The 23,055-nt window shown below is 37.9% G+C and overlaps 1 protein-coding gene across 1 annotated transcript in view; it reads left to right on the top strand.

The window, feature by feature from the left end:
- Positions 1 to 23,055, top strand: part of INSC (INSC spindle orientation adaptor protein) — a 116,006-nt gene that overhangs the window by 67,961 nt on the left and 24,990 nt on the right. Inside the window, exon 7 of the mRNA XM_033062783.1 lies at positions 3,836 to 3,961. Within this exon, the coding sequence (XP_032918674.1) occupies positions 3,836 to 3,961 (126 nt within the window). The remainder of the gene's footprint in view (positions 1 to 3,835; positions 3,962 to 23,055) is intronic.

Raw genomic sequence — 23,055 nt, 5'->3', positions numbered from 1 at the left:
GCCTCTGTCTGCCCTGTGCACTGGGAAATGCATTTATCCAGGCTGACCATTATCCTACCCCCTCTGTACTGCCTCTGTTACCTGCATCAGTGACCAAAGGGGCAGAGGAACTTTAACAGACCAGAATTTCAAATGGGTAAAGAGCTCTGTTCAGACAAAGAAACTTAACAGCACTGAGCTTTGCTTGCTTTGGAGGTTAACTTGTACCTTTCCTAAAGCTCCCCATATGAATAAGGTATGTTTGTATTTCTTGATGACTTTGTGACATTTCCAGTTTTAGACCAGATAACACAAGAAATGCTGCTCGTGCTGTAATTCAAGTTTCATTTGTGACAGATTTCACAATCTGTGAAGCAGACAGGACTAGATGGACACTGGCTTTAGTTAGCTATGACACTAAAAATTCAGGGTGACTTCAAAACAGAAAATAAACAAAAAAAAAATTTTGAAATTGTTCTCAGTCATTAGGAGGGTGGAAAAGAATTGAAGCAATGTGAAGTAATTTCAAAATCTTTCATAGAATCCATAGTTCCCTTGAGAACTGTCATAGTAGCCTTGATAAAAACTAGCCAGAGAAATTGATTATTTGTTTACTGGGAAAGTGAAATTCAACAAATTTGTCCATATAACCTTGAAGTCTCACTCTCCACGACAAAGTGTGATCTTGTGGAACATGGCTGTTAGGTTTTTTTCCTGTCCCAAGTTATAAGTTACAACTCTAAAGCACACCAGTCTTGGATGTGCAAAAAAAAGGAACCAAGATAGTGTTGTAAAGCTATAATATTGCAGGAACTGGTCTCTCATTTTACATTTTGGTAAGGTTTTCAGTCTTCCCTGTCCTTCTCACCCATCTCCTGCTAATATTTTACAAAAATTTACAAAATCAACTGCTCCCCTCTCTGCTGAAGCATCACCCATAATTTTATACCTCCTACAGGCATTCTTTGACACTTTCCTTTTTAGCATGTAACTTTGTAATCTGCTGTGAAAAAATCATGTTGCTGACTCACCCTGGCAGCCAGTAGTAGTTCTCACTAGGTGTCAGAGACATAAAACCCAAGGTCTCTAACAAAAACGAGTAGCAGTACAGGCAAGATAAGAAAATTAGCATTACTTAGAGCAAAAGGGCTATAAATAGATTGGGATGTGTAACAATCAAAAGAATTGGTAAAAATCTGTTTATGAGTTAAATAGGTCATAGAGTGATAAAGAAAAGAATATTTTTAAAAAACTTAATTTTACTGATGATAGAGTTCAATATCAACTGTATTGAACAGAATGCTGGGATAATAGACTTGTAAATGAGAAAGAAACAAAAGTGAAGATATTCCTACCTGCATAACAGCCACTTTGGAGAATACCTTTTTTGGAATTCCTTTTGGCTGTAGAGCAGATCACTTGCTCTGAGAAGCTTCTAATGCATCTTGCCTTACCTTCTCTATATGCCAGTTCCTTTCCTAGCAAGTATTTATGATGAAGATCTCTTTGGAGATCATCTGTCAAGATAATTACAAATATTGTCAAAGCCTTGATGAGAATTTACTGCACTTCAGGTCATTTCAGGCTGAAACTGCAAAATATTCCACCTTAGAATTAGATACCTTTTTGCTTCTCTTCTTTATTCACTCAATCCACATAGTTTTTGTGATTGTATTTCAGGTGATTTCGTTACCTAAACCTAGCCCTTCTGAATAGCATCCCACAAAATTTAATTCCTGTTAATCCAATATAGGAGAGAAGCAGGTCATCAAGCAAGTGTCCCTCTCTTCCACTGAATGTTTACCCACTTAACCGATTTATACATGTCCCTGTCAGATGGAATGATTTGGCATCATTGCAAAAGATACAGGAGATGAATCTTGAAGAAGGTGAATAAATTCTGAGAAATGCTCCAAGCCCAGTGAGGGGAGTGCTTTTGACAAGCCATGGAATCAGGCTCAGTATTTCCCACCCATCCAATATTTCACTTACAGATCTCTCACTTCATTACTCATGGTCAATATTTTACAGCTTAGTAATGGCACATGGGGCACAAAATAAAGAGTTCAGATCTCCTCCTGACAAATGCAATAATAAATCACTTCCTGTCCATCAAAGGTAAGATCAGGGCACCCATTTGGCATAGAAAAGGCTTAAAGCAAATTTGCCAACATCACTTGAGCATTACTAGGTTTGTCCACAAACTTCTCCTTATTATGGCTGAAGCAGAGGATCGGATCATCCCTGATTCAATTGAAATGTGGGAAAATTTAAATTGATAATGAAATTTAAGCAAAAAAACCCCAACAAAACTGTCACCTTTGCCTTGAGAATGACAGTGCAACAGCTTTTTCCCTATATTTTTGATAGATAATTTAATTACTGTATCCTTTTGTGGAAGGAAAAATGACTGAAACTATTTTGTTAATGTACTGCATCTTTTTTAATTTAAAGGCTCAGAAATATCTTTCTGCACTAGGCTACATTTAGCAGTACAAGATATAAAATAAGACACATGAACGCTTCTAACAATTCCAGAAATAAATTTTACTCCTAACAATTTTTAGTGGGCCTATTATTTTCACTGATGCCACAGAAATTCCATATAGTTTTGCAAAGACATGATATAAAACTTCTTCTGTCTGGAAAATCTGTTGATGGGTTAATTTTGTCTAGTTCTGTATGACTTGGTGTAATTTTTTTTGTTAGACTGAGAGAGGGTTTTGCTTCCTCTATTATCCTCTACTGTATTCAGGCAGAACTAGTACAAAAATAGAGAATTCTGAAAATGAGTAAAGTCTGAATTGAAGTGCAGAGGTTTTAAGTCAGTATAACCTGTTGAGCTTTCAAATAATGGTTGAGGAAAAAATAGATTATTTCTGTGAATCTAAAAATATTTTAAACAGAGTCTACTGAAACAGGTTTTAAAAAAGGGTGTACTTTTCACTGGGTCCATGATTTCAACTCTTTTTAATTTACTGCTGTAATGGGAATACTTTAGTCTGAGATTTCATCTGTCATCACTAATTTAAATGCTTTTGTCTTCATCATATGTCTGATTCTGCATCATAAAAGACATATGTAGTCTACCTGATAGCACAGCATTTTGAAATAAAAAATAATTTTATAAACCTGACCTCACAAAATGCAACATCGTTGGTATTTATTTTTATATTTACATTTGTTATATGCAATTTACTAAAACATATGTTTACAAGCTGTGTTGGAAATTAATTAAGGATAGCTGCTCTAACATACTCTAAAATACTCAAGTCTTTGCCACTATAGTATTTAAAGAAAAACTTTTAGGAATGCAAATCTTATATTAGAGGGTGAAGAGTTGGATTATATCTGTTTAAAATTTGACACCTATTTCCACTTTATTTTCAATAGCTCTTCAAACATGTGACCTTCCTGTTCATAATTATAACATTAAGTAAATTTTGTGTGGAGCTCAGGAATGTAGAGGAATGGGAAATATATGGTAACAAAAATCTATTTTATACTAATAATATGGCTGAAGGATCAGTTAAATGTCTCTCTAATTGCCACCTATTGATGGTTCTTTGTAATTTTTGCAGGAATGTCAGGCTTAATTTAAATGGAGCTTGTAACTGGTGAAGTCAATCACTTAAGCACACCTCCTACTGAGGTTGTATTACTTTTCCATCACTTAGTGTACAAGCATTAATCCACTTGAGCTCTTGATGTGAGTTTAACATCCTCTTTGTTGGTGTTGTTACAACAGCTATTTTGGATAAACTACTAAAGGAATCTGCTCCCCATGCCAGTGTTGATTAACTACTGGGGAAACCTCTGGTGTAACTTTCCTTTTTTTGCTGTTTTTGCCCTGCAGGAAGGAGGTGTGGTTGCTCTCTTTAAGATCTGTCGCCAGGATTGTTTCAGGTGCATTTATCCCCAGACCCTGAGAACGCTGGCATCAATTTGCTGTGTAGAGGAAGGGATACATCAGCTGGAAAAGGTAGGCACTTCAGGACTCCTTACTGACTGTGTCATAAAATGGGGAAGCCTTGTCTTTAATCTCTTTCAGAAATGATAATTTGGTAGTGTTTGATACTGTGTTCCATCCTACGCTCACTTTTTCTGCACTGAACACATCTTCATTCTTCAAAAAATTAGTCCCAGCAATAGCATTATCCTATTATCCTTGCACAAATAAGCTTTGTAAGTGGGGATAATTTTGTAAAACAGGTCAACATGTTACTGACTACATCAAAAAAGGAGAACAAACAAGATCAATTATATTTTCTGGACTCTCTGAAGTGTTTAGGATCTCCGCTGTTTCAAATTGCCCTTAAAAGACAGAAGGCTTTACACCTCTTTATAATCCTTTCTTGATGGTCTGATAGGGCTCCTGCTTGTGGCAGTGCTGCAGCTTGTGACAGTTGTAGTTGCACAGAAAGAAGTGGGACAGATTCAGTCATTAGTCAATCAAAAAATGAATCTTCTAATCATAAGCAGCTTTCATAAAAGCCACTTTTGACTGTGATGGCCAACACCAAAACATTAGCCAGATAAAATCATATCAACTTCTTAGCTCCTTTCTCACATTCACTACATGCTGCTGTGTTTTGGAAAATGAATACTTCTGGTCACTAAATCATGATCTCATCCTTTGTATTTCATAAAACAGTCATCTTCCTTAGCTGAATAATGGCCTCTTCAAGTTAATGATAAATGATTTCACTGCCTCTTTACATTGACGTGTCTTGTAATTTACTTCCCTGAATTCAAGCAAACTGTGGCAGAACACCTGCAGCAAAATGCAAGTCTCTGAGTTTACAGTAAATGAAGATGACTTAAATTTTTTTTTGACATAATGCTGGTTCAGACTGACACCAGAATCAGTCTAAAAGGATCTTTCATTATGTTCACTATAATGGTGGAGTTAATAGAGTTAGAAATGAAAAAGATTGATTCAAGTCACCCTGTCCAATTCCTGGCAGCATCAACATGTGTTTAATGTGGCCCATATCAAAGCTGATGGAACGGGAGTCCCAGAAAAAGTGAGCACTCTCAAGCTCATGTTTCTTTGATCTGCTTTAATGTTGGCCACAAGTAAAATTGTTCAGGGTAAACTTGATCACAATCAGAACTGGAGCAGGGTTTAAAAGATTTTAAACTGAAATCCCTACCTTCAAAGGCTTTAAATTCTTAAGCCATAATCTTTAAATATTAATAGTTTTTTTCTGTCAAAATTTGAAGTATTCTTCCAAAGAAACCGAAAGTGAGTTAAAATTATTAGCAATCCTATAATTACAAAAGTTCTCATAGGGCTTCTTATCTAGCAGAAAGGGGGGCTTTTTTTATCCAAAGAAGTATCTGGGTGCTGGTGAATCATTTAATTTCTCTAATATGAATATCATTATGCCACCTAGTGCATTAAAATATCAGTGCAATTTGGATTGGGTTTTTAATGACAGAAACTTCATTTAAAAAAACCCCAAACTTGGCTACCAAGCAATTCAAAATTAAAAACAAACAAACAAGCAAAAACCTGTGCAAACCCTTTCCCCTGTATTTTTCAATTAGATTGCACAGCCATTGCAGTGTTTAAAAGACCACTTAAAAGAAAGCAGAGTTATAATTTCTTATGAAACACTTATCTGAGAGGTGAACTAAATGGGGGTGGTACCCTTTCTGCAGTAATTGTAGTGCTTAATTGCTAAAGATATCAGAAATATTGTTTATTTATCCAATGTTCTTTGATCTTGCCAATTCAGTGCTCATTTCTAACGATGCAGAAAATTGCCTGCTTTAATAAAAAAACATTTCTTTCAATTTTTTTTAAAAACACAATTCTTGTTCTTCCCAGCCACACGCCTATAAATATTTCACACTGGAAAAAGCCATTATCATCTTTTTTATTAGCTTTTTAAACAAGCTGATCTTTGCTATAGTTGCAGGGATAAGGTAGCTGTTGCAATGTTTAGCTCTTCCTCTTTTAGGTGAATCTAGTTAGGTCTGTGTACAATGATGTAAAATAAGTTGGTTAAAGTGTGAGTTTGAAACAACTATTTCACTTGCAAGTACTTTACTGAATTTTGATAATATATTAGTACTCTTTGTCATACACTGAAGTGCAGAGCTCAAGGGTGACAAATTAGTCAATTAAAGTAGAAAAATAGTGAGGAAATAGTCTCATTGTGTACCTGAGGACTGCATAAATAAATATTCTCTGTTAGCTGTGCTCAAGTGGCAATTTTGGTGCTTCAAGCTACTTGTGAGAGTCTGGTTGTGTGATACACTTTAATTTTGTAATCCACGGTGTCACCAGAAGGTTTGAGATCATTATTTGGTCTGAGCTTCCTGACCAGTCCTACTTCAGAGTGGAGTGGAGAGACCCTGGAAAAGCAACCAGAACATATTATTCCTATAGCTGTTTTTCCCTGTACCCAAGAGAAATTTGTCATATGTGTCTTGTGGCACTCAAGCATTTTTAGGGGGAAGCTCACTGCACCAGAGAAGTTGGTTATTCTTGATCTCAGCATTCCAGAGTTTATGCAGATACTATAAGTACGTAATAGAGGTAACTGGGAATAGAAAAAATAGATAAAATCCCTAAACCTCCAACTGAAAGGAATTTGTGGGAGCTGAGTATGACTGAAACTGAAGAACAATGTTACAACTGCTGCACATGCAGACAGACCTGGGGTGTGTCCTGCTGTGAGGTTTGGGACAGAAATAGAGTGATGGAGTGGGAGATTGGTTCTCAAGACTTGTTGAGGGCTTTGGAGAGAAGAATATCTGAACTTCACGAATGTGCTTTGCAAACTTAATTCACCTCCATGTAGAAAGGAGAGTTCGAGGCACAGAGTTGGGATAGATTATTGTGTGCATTTAGTGACACTTAAGGTTCAGAAAATGTAAAAAATTGTGATCTTGGTGACATACATCCTGCAGATTGCATTGGGAATAACTGTACTTCGAGTAATGCTTTTGTTATGAAGACACACACAAAAGTAACAGATATGGTCTTCAACATGGAGCAACCTTGCCTGGAAATGGGGTTTGTGTTTGAATAGACATTTTTCTTCTTCTAAAGCAATTCTTTGGGCCTTACCCCTCTGAGCTTACATTAGGTCCTTGTTTTGCAGAGCTGTCTGAACAAAGTGTCTCCTAACATTTGGTGACATGCAGCCCCATTAAAATCTAACACTGTGGCAGTTTCTCTGCTTCAGGGCTGTCTGTTGGTGATGGTGTTACACTAAAAGACATGGCTTTCCAGTTTTTGCCCTACTGAAGCTCAGTTTTGTGGTTTTTCACTGAGGCTTCTGTGGCAATAAACTTCCTGCTGCAATAAAAGAACTGCAGAGCTGGTTCAGAAATAAATAGCAAACAGTGCAATGTACTGCATTTTTTTATTGTATATATGAAATGTTACCACATTAAAAAAATGCAGCTTAGGTGGGACCTAGATCAAGGGTCAACTGCCACAAATATAGGATGATTATACAAACAGCCAGCTGCCCAAGTTTTTAACAGTGTGCTGAGTATGGTTACTTACATTATTTAAACTATTCCAGAAAGCAAGACACCTGGAATCAGCTCATTAAGAGGAGATAATCCAGAGACACTGGTGACAACAGCTGTTACTTTAATTAGTAAAACCTTTTGAACAAATAACCCAACTTTTATCACTGTGCTTTAAGCAAAATTGCCCAAGAATAGATTACAAATTACTGTGAATCCTTCATTTAAAACTAAATCAAATTACCTCTGGAAGAAGAAAGGTAAAGAAAGTATGAAGTATACATTATCTGTGGCTAGGAAACTATATGAATTTTACAAAGACTTCTAAAATATGAGTGACTTAAAATCTGCTACTCACTGTGAATCCAGTATGAGTGTTGGAATAACCATATTCTTATACACAGTAATTTCTGCATTATGATAATGCAGTCTGTCCATGATAGAGCTGAAAATATTACAGAACCTCCTACTACAATTCATTCATAGTTTTTGGGTAAATGTGTTTTGATTGCTTAGTTCAGCTCTAACCACTTTGGACTTTCAGTTTCAAACACTGGCCTCAGTTAAAGTCATGGAGTAACTTTGCCTCAGGTGAAGTCTCAGCTACCAAAACCACTGAAGTCCATGGGTCTGTAGGGTGAGACAGAAATGAGAACTCTGTATTAGGAAGAAATTCCTCACTGTGAGAGTGGTAGAGCACCAGAACAGGTTTCCCAGGGAAGCTGTGGATGTCCCATCCCTGGAAGTGTTCAAGGCCAGACTGGATGAGACTTTGAGCAGCCTGGTCTAATAGAAGATGCTCCTGTTTATGGCAGGAGGGTTGGAAGTAGAATCTTTAAGATCCCTTTCAACCAAAATATTCTCTGAATTATGCAGAGGGGTTTGGTTATGAGAGTTTGGATGGTATGAAGGTAAATTCTCTAATTTGAAGGCTGAATGTAAAAGTTAGCTGGTGGCCCATGGATTTCATTGTCACAGCATGGGAATGCTTCACAGATGTGAATGTTTTCGTTTTCATAGTACCTGGTGTACAGTGGAAGTAACTTTGTACAGTGCAAGAGATGAAAAATTTTCCCAGTCTGAATGAACTATATAGCTGCCTTCATATTTTATTATGCCAAATGCAAACTGTCAAGGGATGTTAGTAACAATACTCTTTGAGAAAAGGTATGTGAGATTGCCGCTTTAAGTAGGAGAAACCCTTAGGTTGCTACATTTAAAAGCATGTCTGCAGGTTGTTTGCTTCTTTTAGGAAGTGCAAGTTTTCTGAGAAAAAAGGAAATGTTGATTTTTATTATGGCAAATGGTAACTTATTTAAAGGACTTCCAACAATGAGAAAATTTCAGAGAGTGCATATCTCTACCTCAACCTGTTAGCCTTTATTACTCTTCAGAGAAGAACTTTGTGTTAGTGTTTCTTTGTTTCTTAGATAAAAAATTCTCATGGCCTATTTTAGTAGTTTCAGAACAGGGATTAGATGGTAAAAATTGCCTGGTTATTTTATTCTAAAATTAGTTGAATTGAAGAACTTAAATGATCAAGATTTCTTAAAAAAAATCAAAAGGGCCGTAGTTTTCAAATTTCAGTTTAAATATGTGGAGAGTCAAATGTCATGTTATTCTCTTTCCTGAGTGAGACAGGATAAAGCTGGGTAATAACAATAAAAGACAGGATTCTTAGAAGCCATTAGAAGGCGTTGAGTTGTCAAGGAGCCCTTCTCTTGTCTCATTCCCACAAAACCAGATAATGTGCAGTGTTACAACCCTTTCTGAGTTTTTCATGGGTCATGTTGGCAAGCACATCCTTAATGCTGTTTTATAAAGAGGAATGCCATTCTTTTATGTTCCCTAAAGCAGCGCTTGTTTACAGGAGAAACTTGTGAAACTTCATGGTTGGGAAGAGCCTGGAAACTTACTTTTTGTGTGCTAAAAACCACAGAGCACTGGCTTGTGTGCTGAAAACATGTGAAAAGATTTAGGTGGATAGGGTTCAAGTGATGTATTGCTTTTACAGCCCTTTGGCTGGAGAATCAACTCTTCTGGTCTGCATAATTCACTCCTTTTTATCCTGGAACACTCTTCTGGCTCATCTTCCATGGCTGTGTGTAGCCAGGCTTTGAAATCCTACTTGTAAAGTTACAAACAGTATACAGGGATGGATAAAAGAGCTTTCTGAATTTTGAAAGAGAAAGATAACCTTTTAAAGATTAATTCTGGCACCTTTTGACACACAGAGCACAGCACATTGATAGCTGGAGCTGGGAACTGTGTCTCACTGCTGTCAGTGGTAATTGTGGAAGTCACATGAGAATGAGGAGCAATGAGAAAGAAATAGAAGTCAAACTCAAAGAATAGCAGGAGGGGCAACATATTGAAGCTGCTTTTCACATAGCCTTTTAGATCACCAGGCATATCTGTTTCAGTAGCTGAGTTTGTGGTACAATTAGATAATGTAAAGTTCTATGCTTGCAGCTCTTTAATTTACTGGACACTTCTTCTGAGTAAGGCTGTTTAATTAATTGGCAGTGAAAAATGTGCTGTGTTTGGCAAATTACATTTCTGTCAAAGCCCCTGCAAGATTCATTAAATCATATCTGAGAGTGCAGGAGCTGCCCTTCCTCAAGTGCTGGCTTCGTGTGTATTAGGTGGTTCAAGTTTTACCTCTGACTACACAGCCATGTACACAAAATTAGTAAATGTAGCTTCCTTCAGCACCTTCCCAGGCAGGAGCAGCAAGACTTCTCAGGTCACTGCAGAATCTGACCATCTTAGATGCAGCAGGCTGCAGTTCTAAGGTGAAATAAGGAAGTCATGGAAGTGATTTTTGTGAATACTGAAAAAGGTGTGAAAAGAGGTTTTAAAAAACCCATCCCTCCCCTCCCAAAACCTCACAACAAAACCAAAAGAAAAACCCTAAAACCAACTGGGAGCCAGTCTCTGAAGTAGCATTTGATTTGCTGAAAGCCTTCTGCCAGTTGCATAGCAGATTAAAATTTGTTTACTTTATGATAGTACCCATTTAATCATGCAAAAAGGAAAGCAAAGAAGTTTTTTTATGCCTCATTCAAGAGATGTAGAACTGAATAAATACAGACAAGCTGGTGCAGGATTGTGGTACATTGCCAGATCTCCATAGGAAAAAAGTATAGACAAACTGCTTTTGCTGAGGTCATGGCCATTATTTCAATTCTGTTACAATGACTAATGAAATAATAGTGGTTGTGTTGTTGCAGTCCTGATGTTCTAAAAAGAGGTGTATCTGTTGCTCTGATAAAAGATATTACCTCTCCTTAAAAACTGCTTCACTTCAATCATATTATAGGTTTTAAAAAAAGGAGAAAGGAGCCAGCAAGTGCAGCACTAAAGATAAACACTTTGATAATGCTGGTGAAGGAGGACAAGGTGAGACTTGGCTAAGGAGTTAGTGAATACCTGCCTTGGCCTTTGGAGGACACAGATTCTGTTGTTTATCAGCAGATCCTTATTTAGATATCTGGCCTTGCACAGATTCTGTAAACACATAAATGTGCACTCAGCCTTAAACACCTGAGTAATTTAATTGAAAAAAACCGAGAGAACCACTACTTGCTAAAAATGCCAGCAGACATGAACATCTGTTGGTCTATTCATGACTGAGATTTCTGATGGCAATAAATTTCATTAAGTAAATATTAATTTGTTGACTACTGAGCACAGTGCTGTGGCACAAAGGAAGACTTTTAGAGTTAAATCAAATAGGTGAAAGATCTTTTTGATAAACTTTGTCTGCCTTTCCAATGGAGTGCAACAACCAATCTATGAGTTGGCATAAAAATCTATCTGTAAATGATTAACTTCTGTTAACAATTTATGGATAGATTTGTATGTCAATTCAAAGTGAGCTATCTTCTAACCCAACAATGAATACTTAAAGTCCTTGTCCTGTAGTCTGAGTCCTTCCACACCACACACAGATTTAGGCTTTCTGAGGTTTGTCCTGTACTTCAAGTGATAAATATATCCATATATAGCATGGATCTGCAATGATGTGTCTACATGAAAAAATTTCATAGCTGTCAAAGCAGCCCTGTTTCCTGTGTTTGTGTGGGGGGGTTTTTTTTGGGTCTTTTTTTTTTTTCCTTCCTCTCTTCTCATGTTTCAGCAAGACCTGATCAGAAGGCATTGCAGTGGCATTCAGGTATTATCATTCATGTGCAGGGAGTAAATCTTTCCACTGTTATACTTTTTTCATGGCTCCAGAGCAGTGTTCAGCAAGTGAGAGCTGATAGAATGAGGTGCACTTTGGCATTAGGTTTCCATACAGGATGTAGTTACTGAAGGAGGAGCAGCCACTCTTCTAATACCCCTCAGCTCTGTCTTTTTACACACCTCGATTTTATTAATTAAGATACAGGAGAGATTCTACAGATTTTTTTCTTATTATTTTAAAAAGATAAATTCATTGAAATAGATTTTAAAAGCTGAAACGGAAAGTCCCCAGGCTATGCCAGGTTACTGAGGTGTGCACTTCAAACAGCAAGATCAACTTGGAGCAGTGCCTGTGGATTGCCATTCCCTCCAACTTCATTTTGAAAGTTTGGACTGGTGCCAGCTTACTGCTCTGCGCTTCTTTGGTTCCCATATAATTTACACATGGTTTTTGCAGTCAGTTCTGTTAGTATTTTATGCTATCTATTGATTTTATATTTTGCTAAGTATTTTATTTCAAGTGCTCCAAATATCTCTAGATTTATGTTTCAGTAGTCAGGATGTTAAGAGAATTTTATAAATGAAAAATAACTTGGAAATCACCAGATGATGATTTTTCTGTACCAATTTAAAATATTACCTAAAGTGATGACAGTGATCAGGGCAGTGAATGATCCATGAGTGATGTCTGAAGGAACAGAAGCCTGCACATCAAATAACAGGTGGGTTTTCCCTACCTAATAATAATAATAATAGTAATAGTAATAATAATAATAATATATCAAGAAAATTTAATTTTAAGATGAAACAGCTTACTCAGCTCCTAAACTGAAGGCAGAGATTAATGAGAATCAATTGAAACATTTAAAAAGAGGGCAAGCAGAGAGCGATTTTGGATCTCAGATATTTCCCTTGTCCCTGACAGGGGCAGAAAACTGGAAAGAGATGTCCTTTAGAAAGACCTAAAAGATGGGTAACTTTGAAAATAATTTTCTCCTCACTCAACAGGAAACTGCTACCTCTGATATCTGCATTTGTAGCCAGGTGTAAAGCCATGCACTGAATGTGTTTAGGTTACACTTTCTAAATAGCTTAGCTGTAGGCCTGCTAAAGGAGAGACAGGAGTGAAAATGCTTGTGAAGCAGACAAATACAAGTAGAGAGTTCCCCTCTATAAAATCTCTGCTAATAATAATAAGTTGTGCTGATCTGCCACTGCAGATTTTATGAGTCAGTGTTGTGGATGAATTTTCTGGATCACAGAAAAGTCCAGAGTTTACTGCTCAGAGCTTCCCTTTCTTGTTTGGTTGATCCTTGAGCTTATTTAAAACCTCACTGGCTTCTGAGACTTCTGCAGGCACCTTCCTGCAAAAATCTAGTAACACATCAGGGTTAAATGCCTCTGGAGCCTGCGGGTTCACTACAAATATTATTTTTTCCTTCTATTCCTTCTCTCATGTTTACTTTCTTACCTTAATTAACTATCACTCTTAGAGTTTTCTAGTGCCCTACATGGTTTCTTATGTATCTATTTTTGCTTCCGTAACATTGATTTTCAAAAATGTTTAATTTAAACACATTTAATTTTGAAGGACTGAATTCTTAGATGCACATTTCCAAAAGGAAAAGGAGAAAATCTTTTCTTCATTCTGCAACTATGGGATTCCTTACTAATAGAAAACTATACTTACAGAAGTACTGAATGACCAAAACTCTCAAAAATAGAGAATTGTTTCTCCTGATTCCAGGTGGTTTATATTTCTTTCCTTTAGGTCTTGCCAGTTGGAAGCAATTAGCTCTGTATGTTCATAAATGAGCTGATCTCAGTCACACATGAGGGTAACATGATGGAGGCTGCTAGACAAAGTGACTGGCTTACTTGGTCTGGAAATAAATATTGGTCTCTTATTGGGTTAACAGGAAGTGACAGCACTATAGAAAATCGGTCTTCATCACAAGAGCATCCATATTCTGAAACAACTTCTCATCTTGACCACTTCCTTGTGCTCGTTTTTTGGTATTAGTTCAAACTAGCAAAACACATAAACATCAGCTTATGTGCAGCTTACAACTTGGCTCTTCTCCAAAACCACTTTTGCCATTCTTGTACTCCCATGAGTGCTACTACCCTTCCTCCAGTTCAACGTGGTGCTAAGCAGCCCTTGCATCACAGCACTTTCCAGATTCACACTCAGGCAGAGAGGCTCCAAGAGTCCTGCTGTGACACAATTCAGTCCAGCTATGAGCTGGGAATCTTTTCTAGCTGCAGATACTAAGGAACCTTTGCAAATCAGGCTCAAGAAGGGCTCCCCAAATGCAAAATATCTGGATATTGTTATTGAGAGGGAAATCCACATGTTCGTATTTTGCAAAATTTAATTTTATATAGTTGCTTGTGGTTTTTGTTTGGTTTCACACAATGTTTGCCAAAATTAAAGTCAAAATATTTGGTCAAACCCACTTTTCTCCTTCCTCGTCTCCAGTACCTATCACTGAAAAAAAGTCAGAATACTCTTTAGGAAAAAAATATATACAGGAAACTTTTACCATATCATCTTTGGCCAGTTCTAGCCTTGGCTGCTATTAAACATTCTACCAGTAGATTTGCTTCATTTAAATGAGTGCTTAGAAGTTTAACTTTACCCCTCAAACAGCATTATAGAAACAAAAAAACTCACTCAGGGTTTTCCTGGTGGTAATGTTCTGATTCTGCTATGTGGGCCAAAAACTAACCCTTAGTGGAGCTGACTGTTTTCCCTGACTTAGTTGTAAGAAAGAAACAGAGAAAATCAAACCCAGTGTAATCCAGCTGGGTAATTAGATGAAACCTGGTATCTTTTCCTTGTGATGTGCGTTGAAGTCAGGGCTGACATTAGTCAGGTGAAGTGTCTTGCATGTGCTCCTAACAAACCAAAGGAAGTTAATTGTGTGAGATTTTTCTTGCTTCAGGTTTGTAATGAGCTCAGAGCTACCATGTGGCTTAACTGAAGCTCCCATGATAGGTAGGAGTCTCCATGTATTTCTTCAAATAAGGGAAGGTTAAACAATAATTAATGGCAGATGATGTAGAGATGTGTTTGTGTGTCACTGTAAGGGGATTTTTTTTGCTTAGGCTTGTTTGCAGGAAACCACTTAGGTCTGGCATGCTGCCTGATTTACACTAAAACTTTCATGTTTCATAAAGCATCTTTGAAAAACACTTAAAGAGCTGTTGGAAAAACAACCTCTTCTGGTAAAGATAATAATCCTGTTAGATAAACATCTAACAGCATTGCTTGTATATCTACCTGACCTGTACCTTTCTTCTCTTGCCTATCATTAAGTTCCCAGACAGTAGGTCTTTCACTGACTGTTCCTTCCTTTGCCAGTACTATCTTGACCTTTTTCTTTTTGAGGGCTTTGTTCTTTTGCAGTCCCTGGGAACGGATCAGCAAGTTTTGTACGGATCAGGGCATACTCATGTGCTTGTCTGACAAGGATCTTCAGCTGAGCTGACAAAGGAGTCCTTATGGGACCAACAGGTTGAATTAAGAAGACAGAAGCCTTTCCCATTTTTGTAGGAACTCATCTTTGCCACTTTGTTCTCACAAAGAAGGTGTGGAAAAGTTTTCACAGTAACTTAAATTAGCCAAGGACCAGCCCTCCCTGACCAATCTAATGGCTTCTGTGATGGAGTGACTACACTTGTGGACAAGGAAAGATCCACTGATATCATTTACCTGGACCTCTGAAAGGCTTTTGACATGATGTCCTCATACAGAGAATCCTGTAACCACACACTGGACATGCATTTCCTTTATACTTCATATATAACTGACAGATAACCTTATTTTGCTGTCATCCCTTTTTATTTGAAACTAATCATTTCAAGCTCAAGAAAATAATATTGAAGGAAGATATCAAAGAGTACTGGTCCAGATATGGGCTCCTGAGGAATCCCACTCATCGCTGCTCTCCATCTGGACACCAAGAAGTCGACTATACTTTCTGGTTGTGACAATCCAGCCAATGCATCATCCAACAAACACTCCATATCTAATCCCAAGCCAGCTTGTTGTTTCTTTCTAGCTTCTGTTGTGTCTCCATAATGACACACTTGTGTGTTTCTGCCAGAGTCCAAATGTGTTCTTGTCTTTGTTTAAAAATGAATTTAGCTGGATTGCCAAAAAATGGGCATTTCTGGCATGAACACTTCAGAAAACTGGATTTGGAAGGGAGGCCAAAGTGTTCTCTTACATCCCATGAAGACTTGTTCATACTCAACAGGGGATCTATAACATCTGTCACTGAAGTTGATTTTTTCTATTCACTATGCCATGAAATGCTGTGATGTCATTACTACAGTGATACCTGACAGTAGAGTAGACACTGTCTTATTAGTTTTACTAATCCCTACACTGCTATTCTTAGTTACAACAGAGAGGTCAATACATATTAGAGGTGCTCCCTCTGTCCCTCAGGAGTTTACAACCTTTCCTCCCATCTATATATAAATCCATATTTTGTAGGGAGATAAACATCTTCTATGTGTATCTTGGATTTTCAAAGAAGCCACTTCTAAGAAGAATTTGTGACAACCTCTGTCTGACCGAAGGCAGAGCAGAGCTGGATGCTCACAAAGCTGAGCCCAGTGTCACTGGAGAGACCATGTAATATGAAGATGTGCAGCAAGAGCCATGAAAGATCTGCCTGTGATGACACAGTTTCCTGGTCACTCTATTGTCTATTATTCCTCAGCTTTACTGGCCAGAGCTCCTGATTAACTATGGCTTATAAAATAAGGGAAAGAAACTAAACCTAAAGAAACATATCAAAGTCTAAAAAATAAGAAAAATTGAAAAGCTATGCTGAGGTCAAAGCCTTCTGATAACCTGACAATTGCCCAGAATTCTGAAGACAGAACAAGTCCCCTTGGGAAAGTATTTCTGGTGGCTGTGCACAGGCAGTTTCCTGAGCTGTTGGTGAGGTAGGAAAAATCTTACACATCCTAGATTCCTGGAGGTGGGACTGGACTTTCCTACCCAGAAATTTTTAGTTCAACTGTTAATAAGAGACAGGGATTTCTCAGTTTTTGTTAGCAGAAATCGGTTTATAAACCTGAAAATCTTTCCATCTATGACTTTTCCTTAACATCCTCATGCCTGATAGGCACACATCAGTTTAAAGAGCTGGTAGATAGTTCTTTTGTCCTGTTGCTGTTTCTGGCATGATTCAGTAAGCTAGCACAACGGAGGCAACTACGTGGGTGATGGTCACTCCTGCAGTTTGCCATGTCTGATGAACAGCAGCTGGAATGCTGAGAGAGCATTAGAGCAGAGCTGCTCTAACAGTGAAATTCTGTCTTCTTTTGCAAGTATTTCTATTTCCTGCCCTGGGTGAATTTCTTCAAAGACTAGTTTACCTAGCCAAATGAATAGCTCCTTCTCCTTAGCCACAACCAGCCACTTTTGAGTCCCCAGCAATGCAGGAATGTCCAGGCTGCAGGGCACAGGTCTTACCTGTTGCCTCCAGAGCTGCACCACAGATCTGTTTAGCTGCTGATGCCAAGGATTTAGCTGGCTTTGAAAAACTGTGGGTCAGATTAAGATTCAGTCTACTTTTGTTGATTTCCATTCTTTATTATGTAGTCTTTTCTCTCTTGCTGCTGTATCTTCAGGCCTTAGAATGGTCTAGACTGTCAGATTAATGCTTATATGTTCTTTTTTTGCACATCTTTGTGATAATAGAACCAATCCTGGACAAAGCCACTCAAGCTTCTGTTTTGCAATAAAGACTGTGGCAGAATATAGCAGATTTTCAAGGAAGTATTTTGGATCTCTGCTAGAAAAGGCTGAGATCCTTTCAAAGGCCAGTGACTATAGACATTTCTGTACTTATCAGTGTCACTGTCTATGAGTGTTGAGAGGAGTGAGAGGAAGAACCAAGTTACAAAAGTAGACTTCATAAACACTGAGCCCTGCTTCTCCCATCTTCAGCAACTTGAAACAATTGTGGTTATGTCAGCTCTGCCAAATGAGTAGAATAACAAATCATTCTAGGATGGAAGGCTGGCATGAAAATCTTATAGCAGTATTTTGACTGGAAAAATATTGCTTGTTTTCTGTAAGCTCTCAAAGTACTCCATTAGGTAATATTTTTTATTATATAGATTATTGAATTTATTAATATAATGTATATATTTAAGTATTTTTATCTATTAGTATAATATTAGTTGATATTAATTATTTAGTTAGTTATTTATTTGAGCCTTGGGGAAAGGAGCTAAAGCAAAATACAAGAGCAGGGATAATGTGAAATAGACCAAAGAATTGTCTGCCCAAGATTTTAAATAGTGATTCATAACATTAAATTTCAGTCTTTTTAGATTACAGCTTGAATCACCAGAATGGTATCCATCAAGCTGTGGATATCCATGCACCATCAAATGGCAATTAAATTCCCTCCATAAAATTAATACCTAATTGCTGTTAATTTAAAAGTTGGCTGATAATGTATTTTCAGTTTTATTTCCATCCTTGGGATGTGCACACAGTTTAAGAGCACTGAGGTTTTAAGGTATCTGTGGGTCTGTGGTAAGATTTTACCCTTGTGCTGGTTAAGCTGTCACCAAAGGACTTTAGATGGAGACAGAGCAATAGAATAATTTGGGCTGGATGGGATTTTTGAAGGTCATCTAATCCAGACTCTGCAGTGAGATTAAAAAAGGGCAAAAGAGAGGGCTAAGTTGATTATCAGCCAGCATTGAGGAAGTGATCCCCACACGGGGCAAAAAGGTTTATTCAAGCACAGAATCAGGAAAGAATCTGAGCACCTTTGCATTAGAGCTTTTCAGCTGTAGAGATCTAGGAAGAATTAAGTAATCCTCGTATTTCTGTGCTAAAATGATAATCACGTGGTGTTTGGGGGTCATAAAAACCGAGTGATAATTCTCTGCATATGGTCTGAAAACTTCACGGGAGGGAAGCACAAGGGAAGAGTCAGTTCTGCCAGGCTGTTGACTCCCGCAGTAAATGCACATTGTGCTATGCAATAGTGGCACCCAGTGGAAGCTGGAATTACAGCAAGGTTTGTGCTGCTCCTGGCTATGGTCTGCCCAAATCTATCCTATTTAGGAAGGCAGCAGAGAATTTAGGAAGACAGGTTTATGAGGAACAAAGCTATGCACCACCGAAGCATCCTCCTAAATCAAGGCAAGCCCTGTCAAATGGGCTTTTAATCTGAAAAGTTTAGGTTCTCTTATCTGTTCACAGCAACCTGAATGGTGTGAGAACTGTTTTCCTACAGGATAGAGCTTCTCATGCCTCAATGTTAATGCCCTAACTACATTAATTAAAAATTTAAAAAAAAAAAAAAAATCAAGCAACATCTAATGCAAGAGTATCCTTGGGGGAGTGGGGAAAAATGTCTTCTATTCCTACTGCCCTGAGAGTACTGCCTGGATAATGACAGTATCAACCTGAAAAGCTTGGAGAGAATGTGAGGTGCAGGATGTGGGCATGGGGAAAAGCGGGGTCAGAAGGAAAACATGGCTCCTTGTGCAGTTTCATCCTGAAAAGGCTGTAAAGTGCATGAGAGAGGAATTGAGAACAGGAGGAATGCCAGGAGCGTCAGGCAGGGAAGGAATTATCATGGGAAAATGTCTTCAAGCTTTAAATTCAGGTAATGCTAACAACAGCACCACTAAAAGTAAATGGACACCAACAATAAGCTGTAAGCAGAACCCCCCTCAGTGTGGAGCCCTCGATATGTTACAAAATGAATGAGCTATCAGATTTCTGTAAATAATGTATTATTTACTACAGGGTGGTCAACATGCTGCTCCATGGGGAATGAGGCTACCTGCACTTGTCATCTGGTTATTGCTTTCTCAGGTATCATGTACTGCAAATAGTTCTGATGAACAGGGATTTGGGAATAACTGACACGTAGTGCTGAAGAGAATGGAGTGAATTAGAATAATGCTCCTGCACACAAGGTGCTGCAGATTTGAGCTGAGATTTCTGTTCCTGTTACATGTAGGCCTACTCATAAGATCACAAAAATGTGATGAATGAGAATGATGATCTGAGTTCCTAAAAAATGCCCATCCTTAACTGCTTTAGCACTCTCTGCCCTCTGCATTTATTTTATCATTTTGTTATAAGCACCAGATGCTTTGGCATTTTGTCCATGATGGAATCATTCTAGATCTGCAAAGAGTGGCTGGATGCAGGAACGCACCTTCCAGGACTTTCTGTTGATCTGGTTATTATTTAGTCTGAGAAACACTCCATTTCTGGAGAAATGGAAGTTCATTTGAAGGATAATAAGTAGCATTATTGTAAAGGCCTGTATCTGTTGGGAAGGATGAAAGCTCCCACATATATCCACATACTATGCGACCATAGGTAAGTTAGTTTTATCTTTTTTTTAAATCATAGCACAGGGTATGAGAGGGAAATGAAGTCACTCAGGAGTAGGAATCTCCCCCAGATGTGTAATGTGAACCTCATAGCTGATCCAAATGTGATGTTTTACTACTGTCCAGACTGAGGAAGCAATTATAACCAAAGAGAAAGCAAAAGAGCTGTTAGAATAGGTTTGCAATTTATTTTTGAGCAAGATACTTGATTTGTTCTGAGAAAAATAATTAGAAGGCATAAGTCACCTTTTAGTTACTAAAGATTACTCCTGTCTCATCCTGTATCCTGGAGAAAGAACTGGGTTACAAGTCACAGGATCTCACCTAGGAAATATTCATGGATGAAGACACATGACTGACTTCCTGCTCCTGTTAGCTGAATTTATTTATGCATTTAAAGACTGTGACAAATTGCTTTTCTCCTCACTTAGAAAAGGATTTTTGATGATTTATGCCTCAGGGAACTGGCAGTGTTTGAATTTTCCAGCCCATGGATTTCTGTGTGACTGTATCATATGAGGTTGAGAAACACAACCTGCACCTTTATTTTGCCAGATTTGCCAGTATATTAATGATATTGATGTTACTCTCAGTAAAAATTCTGTGTTTGCTGCTCTCCTTTGGTTCATCTTCCCTTCAAGCTCCTCTACTTTACTTGCATCTAATTTCTGGCACATTCCTCTGCTAGAAGAATTTGTCTTGTATTAACCAGTAAAAATGAAGCACTTGCCACAAAATGTATGACGAAGGTAAGGCACTTGGGACCTGGGGCATTGGAGAAGACATTAGGACAGAGAAGTCCAATTAATCAGATCATGACTTCCAGCCCAAAAAAAGGGACAGGTAATTGAGACATACTCATGTAATTACAATTGATTTTTCTTACCCAAAAAAACCCCCAACAAAACCCAAAAGACAAAGAATGCCAATTGCTGAAAGTGGTAATGGCAAAGAAAGTGATTTTAAATCGAGATGACACTGGCTTTTTCTTCCTTCTTTTTCTCTCTTGGTTTTTAAAGAAGCTATCAGTGCTGACTTCTGATCCTTCTAGTCCTTAAGAGAAGAGTAAGCTTATACCAATAAGTAGTATTTTATAGTTCAAATAAAGAGAAAATAACAGAGGGAGATAGGAAAGGATATAACAATCAAAGACCTTTTCAATAACATGGATTAAGATTTACAACTAAATTGAGATCAGTTGAAACTCATTAAAAGCCAACTGATTCGATGGTTGGTGGTTTTTTTTTTCCCTTTAAGTATGGTTTGTGGCCAGGTATGTTGAACAAAAATATTTGCACTTTCCTTAAAAATCCTTAAGGCTTTGGAATAGGTACTTGCATTTACTTTGGCCATTCATCCTTGTAGTGACTCCTGTATTTTACTTCTGGTTAAAGTTGCTCTTTCCTAAAACAACTGAGGATGTAAGCCACAAGTGTCAGTGAAAGGCCAGCCAACATCTCTTGCTCCTGGGCAACTTGTCCTTGGGGGCTGACAGGGGAGATGACTGAGCTGTCCTGCAGGTTTTGTGCTTTAGGAGTGGGAAGCATTAGCTTCCTGTCATGGCAAGGACCATCTACAAGGTGGTTTGGATCTACTTTGCTTTAGAAATATCTTTGCTCAGTGATGGGATTAATGAATCTCCAGAGTTCGTGGTGAATCTTTGCTGTTGGCAATATGGAAGTTATTTTGATTGGAAGCAATAGGGAAATAAATGCCATTGGTTTTTGATAGGGGTGTTAGTAAAAATCATAGTCCCAGACAAAGTGCTTCAAAAACTGGCAATTCTATAAATATTTTGAAAACAAAGGTCCACATGTTCAATGCAACAACTGTTATTTAGGTTTTTATACATAATTTTAGAGCAGATGTTGTGAACAGAGCACCTAAATGCCTAGGCAGACTGAGAATATTCCTACCTCTAAAGACCTATAGTGACTACTGGGACAGCATGGGATGTGGAACAGTTCTTAGCTTAACTAGGTCTAGGTGCAAGGACTTTTACTGATGGCTTCTAGTACCACTGAAGAATGCTAAACCTTCAGTGTGTCCTATCATTAATATGCCTCAATTGCAAGGCATTTTTCACACGTTTTGGGTGAAACCAAGCCTGAGGCATGCTCTTTATTTGTGGAATGTGAGAAAGCCAGCAGTTCTTAGCAAGCAAGAGGCTCACTTCAAGACAGTTTTGAATGATCTTTACTAGAGAGTCTCTTCCTCTTATGTAGAGAGGAAAAGAGAACATGTAAGAGAGATTGGCCTGAATTTTTTTTTATTTCTTCCTTTTGTTCTTTGTCAGCTGCTGAGATGAAATATTGGAAAAATATTTCCATTGAAATATTTTATTTACAGTCTGAATTGTTCTAACTTTGATTGACTAGCAAATGACAGATGTTGCTTGTTAATGCTTTTGGGATTGGGGAGTGCACAGAAGGCAAGTCTCAGGAGAAAATCTAGTTAAGTCATAGTTTCATTCTAGGCAAGGCATTATCCTTCAAAACAGCATTTTCTTTTTTTCTGGATGCCTGAAATTTGAGTTCTTTCTAAAAGTCTGGTACATTTTGATTTAAAATTACATTCCTTGGCCTCAAGGATTTAGTAGCTCTGGTTTCAGAGGGATGTGTATATACCTCAGAATCCTAGCTGTCATGCTTTTCTAGTATCAATTCTAGATGTCCAGTTATCTTCGGATATCTTTGATTCCTTCTGAAACAGAACAGCTCCTAATCCTGGGAGCTCTCCTGGATCCAGGAGAAACCCAATACCATTCTGTGGAGACCTGCAATGATGTTCTGTTCTTTATGGACTGGCTGATGGCAGAATGCAGCTTGGCCATGGGAAATGTCTAGTCCAGACTTGAGTTTTACAGATCTGGGAGATTCAGTTGGTTTGGAGTATGGAATGAGAGTCTTTATTGCTTATGAGAAGTGAGCCTTGAGTGTTATTGGGGAATGCTAATATTTAGTACTTTGTGGTTGTTATATTCCTTCTGTCCTA

The sequence above is a fragment of the Catharus ustulatus genome, chromosome 6, assembly GCF_009819885.2.
Source record: "Catharus ustulatus isolate bCatUst1 chromosome 6, bCatUst1.pri.v2, whole genome shotgun sequence".
NCBI lineage: Eukaryota > Metazoa > Chordata > Aves > Passeriformes > Turdidae > Catharus > Catharus ustulatus.
This window is presented reverse-complemented; position numbering and strand designations above follow the sequence as displayed.